This window comes from Alligator sinensis, unplaced genomic scaffold (genome assembly GCF_000455745.1).
Source record: "Alligator sinensis unplaced genomic scaffold, ASM45574v1 scaffold301_1, whole genome shotgun sequence".
In the NCBI taxonomy this organism is placed as follows: Eukaryota; Metazoa; Chordata; order Crocodylia; family Alligatoridae; genus Alligator; species Alligator sinensis.
In genome coordinates, this window is record NW_005842035.1 from 2,702,289 (window position 1) to 2,706,400 (window position 4,112).

A 4,112-nucleotide genomic window follows, 5' to 3' on the forward strand; every position below is an offset into this window, starting at 1 on the left:
AGACTCTTTTCCAAGAGGGAAGGGAGGACTCTTCCCTCTCCCCTTTCCCAGTGGTGCCTGGCAGAGCTGGCCTGGACATGCCTCTGCCCTGCGAAGGGGGCACTGGGCAGCTCATACCCCCAACCCTCCCGGGCTGTGTCCGTCATACGAGATGCTCCCTGTGCAAATCCTCTCCTGTCCCTGTGCCTCAAGCCCAGTCTGTAGGGCCTCACAGAGCAGCTCGCAGGCTCTCAGGATGTCAGCAGGGGGCTGCCTGTCTCATCACAGGGTTTCCCTTTCAGATGGCCCTCTACTTCTGCACCGGAGTCCTAAAAGATGAGACCCTGTTCCACCACTACGCCCTCAACGTGCCCCTCTACACCCACTTCACCTCGCCCATCCGCCGCTATCCCGACATCATTGTCCACCGGCTCCTCTCCGCCTCACTGGGTACGTGCTCACGAGACTCCGGGTGCGGGCAGCCCAAGAGTGGGCTCCCTGCAGGATGGGCTTCGTGCCAGTGCCTCCAGAGCGGGGCTGTCCGGGGAGGGGAAGGAGTCGGAGTCAGGACTCCTGGGTTCTGGGGACTCAGGCCAACTTCCTTTGCCCACCTCCCATCTACATGGCTGCTGTAACTCCCCCCGGCATGGTCCCAGCTCCCTGACCCACCCTCCACAGAGCAGGGTGTCAAAAGGACTCATGTCTCAGGGGGACTTTCCTGCCAACAGCGGGTGAGACCAGATGGGCATCACCCCCTTGTGTTGGTAGTCCCAGCACCAGGCAGGAGCTGGGCTGCTCAGTCTCACTCCTTGCAGTCGTGTGCTCTTGGCCAGCATCCCAACCCTTTAGCAAATCGGGCAGCTCCGGGGTGGGCATTGGTGTCTGTAGCACCAGGGTGCCAAGCCACAGTGGTTTTCCTTCCCAGGCTCTGGGCGCCCGGTCCGGCTGCGGAAGGAGGCCATCCAGGAGCAGGCAGACCACTGCAACGACCGCAAGATGGCATCCAAGAGAGTGCAGGAGCTCAGCGCTGACCTCTTCTTCTCTGTCTTCGTCAGGGTAAGGCCTCAGGCAGCACTGCACTGGCTGTGCCAGCCCCTTCCCTTGGCCCTGGGAGCAAGGACCGGGCCTCTCTGATTCCCCACACTGAGACAACTCTCCTGCAAGGATGCCTTGGTTTTGCCCAGTGGCCACATCTCGTGGGGGCAGCTTCCTACTCTGCTTGGAGCTCCGGTTAACCCTTGGATTTGCAGCCCCTTCTCGCCCACGTGGCTCTGGCTGTTTTGTGGCCACTGCCTGCTCTTCCCAGGGCAGGTTCTTGCTTTCAAAGAATCACGGGGCCGCCCCCCGGGGGCTGCAACTAAGAGAGCAAGCTCTGTACTGCTTCTCTCCTGCTCTGTGCAGCAGACAGGCACCGCAAGTCCTCCACTGGCTTCTTGGGCTTGGCTGGGATCCTGCAGGACCGGGTGTCCTGGCTGTTTGCACCTTGTGGAGCTGTATCCAGGCCTGAGGGGGCTGGGGAGAGGTGGTACTTAATATAGTGTTCCCTGGGGAGAAGGAGGGAGGGGCATCCTAGGCTTGGGCATTGCCCACATGGGATAAGTGTGAAGGGAGAGGGCAGAGCTTGGTGCTGGGGTGGCAGAGGCCTGGGGGTGTCTTCTTGTCATGCCAGCACGTTGCCTTGCAGGAGTGTGGCCCCCTGGAGTCGGAGGCGATGGTGATGGGCGTCCTCAATGAGGCCTTCGACGTCCTGGTGCTGCGCTTCGGCGTCCAGAAACGCATCTACTGCAACGTAAGTGCTTCACGGGCAGGTGGGCGGCCCATGCTGCTGCAGGCTGCAGCCTTCGTCCTCCCACAGCTCTGGGACTGGAAGGGGGGCAAGGGGGGCACACCCTCATGAGGCCAGGCCCAGGGACCTTCACGGCTGTGACGCTGGCTCATCCAAGCAGGGAACAAAAGCACCCATGGCCCTGGCACACGAGCAGTGCCGCCAGCCAAGCTGCCCTGGTGCCTGTGCAGCAGTAGGACAGGATGACATGGCCATGTAGCCGAGAGCCTCAGGAACCATGGCTTGGTAACCACTGTACAGAAAGGGGCAGAGTTAAGGGGACAGTGGGAGCTGCTAAGGGCTAGAGAAAGCCTGGGATAGAGCTTGACATTCCCTTAGCTAAAACACATTTCCACCTTGCCTGGCTTTGAGGGAGACGGGCCACAGCTTCCTTTACTCTGAAGAGCCCAGTGCCAAGGCACGGCCCTTCCCTCCCCCTCCCAGATCCACCTCGGAGGGCACTGCCTGCTTCTCACCTTCCCAAGCCCCCGGCAGGACAAGGGCAGGATCAGAGGCAGCGAGGAGGCCGGGCAGAGCGGAGCGGGGAATTCTCTCCTCCCATCTCCTCTGCTTTCAGACGCTCCATTTGAAAGCGGATGGTTTTTCTAGGGAAAAGGTGCTGAAGTCCAGGTTTGAGAGCTCAAGCGCCTGGGCTCCGAAACCAGGAGGGGCCAGTTTGAATTTCACGTTACCAGCCAGTAAATCAGGGGCTGCCTGAGTGCAATCAGCCCTGCACTAGCCCCACAGGGAGCAACGACAGCCTCTCATACCGTGGCTGTACGGCTTGCGGCGACATCTTTAACCGGACCCTGCTGCGTGGACTGCGTGCGTGTTACAGCAGCCCCTGAATTACGGCTCACAAGCCCTGGGCTCCCGGCAGTTCAGAGCGGCGAGAGGCCTTTCTGTTGCGTGCTGAACAGGAGGGATTTCAACGTGTCAGCAAGCAGGCGCTGAGGGAGAGGGGAGGGAAGCCCAGCCATGGCCTGCAGGGCAACTGGGCAGGGCTGGGAAGGGGACGGGGCTCCTGTTAGAGCCGTTCCCAGCATCCGTGTCTGCCCGCAGGCTCTGCCCCTGGTGGGCTTCCACTTCCAGAAGGTGGGGAAGAAGCCGGAGCTGACCCTCGTGTGGGAGGAGGAGACCCCCAAGCAGGAAGCTGCCCACCAGGTAACGCCACCTCCGGGCCAGGCTTTGGGGTGGAGCGGAGCTGAGTCGCGCAAATGGTGCGGCTACAGCCTCCGTGTCCACGTGGGCACCTCTGGGGCTTTCAGCAGTGGGCTCTGGATGCAAACCCCACACCCCCCACTGTCATGCTCTGGGAAGGGCCGGATCGGACCCTGGTGTCGCAGCCTGTGGGGAACTGCTGCTGCTGCTGAGACAACTCACTCCAGCCTCAAGCTCCTCTGGCATCGAGAGCAGGGCTGGGTGAGGCCAGTCTGCTACTGCACGGGGCCACCCTGGCACCAGCTTCCAGAGCAGCCAGGCACCTCCCGTGGCTGCGCACCACGTCCCTAAGGATTTCCTGAGCTCCTGCTAGCGTAGACCTAGCCCAGCACCGTGGAAAGGGTGAAGAGCCTGTGCCGGGAGCCGTGCTCCCTCTGGCACCGCACTTCTACCTCTGAGCTCAGCCCCTGCAGCCACCCTGGGTGATTCCTCTTTTGCATGGGAGCTGGTGTCACTTAAGCGCCTCCAGCATGAAAAATGGCTGCCTGGCAGGAGCCAGGCCCAGCACTGGGGTTGATCCCTTCTGCTAAGCAAACATTTGTGAGGGATCTTCCACACCTCCTAAGAAAACACTGGAGCCCTGGGCCAGGCCAGGTCACGGCACACTGTGCACTTCCCTTCCCTGCCAGCCCATCCCTGAGCCAATAAATCTCTCACCCTGCAAACGGCCGTCACCCAGCCAGCGCTGTGCTGAACCAGCAAGAAGCACTGTCACCTTGACACGCAGCTCCGGCCTCCTTGTGCCCTGGAGTGAGTCGCCCAGCCCCGGCAGCGCCAGCCCCTCCTCCATGCTGGGGCTGGCAGGGAGGGGCCCACGCACTGCTCAGGTGCTTGGCACCTGCCCGGGTTTGCCTGAACCCGGCGAAAGAGGGGGAATGTCTGTGAAGGGGGTTTGCAAGCTACCCGAAGTGGGCAGAGGTTGGGCAGCTGCTGCAGCGCCCCATCCCTGCCTTTGCCTTAGGATGGGGGATGTGCAGCTCCACCCTCTGCATGCCCCTGGCATCAGGCAGACCCAAGAGGCCACACTAGTGCCCAGCATATAGGCTTTTGCCCTCTGTGCACCATGTCTCTGCCATCACCAGGCGCT

General features: G+C 61.8%; 1 protein-coding gene across 3 annotated transcripts in view; it reads left to right on the top strand.

Moving 5' to 3' along the window:
• Nucleotides 1–4,112, top strand: part of DIS3L2 (DIS3 like 3'-5' exoribonuclease 2) — a 236,453-nt gene that overhangs the window by 230,569 nt on the left and 1,772 nt on the right. For all 3 annotated transcript variants that reach the window (XM_025202717.1, XM_006022439.2, XM_014519372.2), the window contains 4 exons: nt 282–429; nt 905–1,035; nt 1,664–1,768; nt 2,867–2,968. In XM_025202717.1, the coding sequence (XP_025058502.1) occupies nt 282–429; nt 905–1,035; nt 1,664–1,768; nt 2,867–2,968 (486 nt within the window). The remainder of the gene's footprint in view (nt 1–281; nt 430–904; nt 1,036–1,663; nt 1,769–2,866; nt 2,969–4,112) is intronic.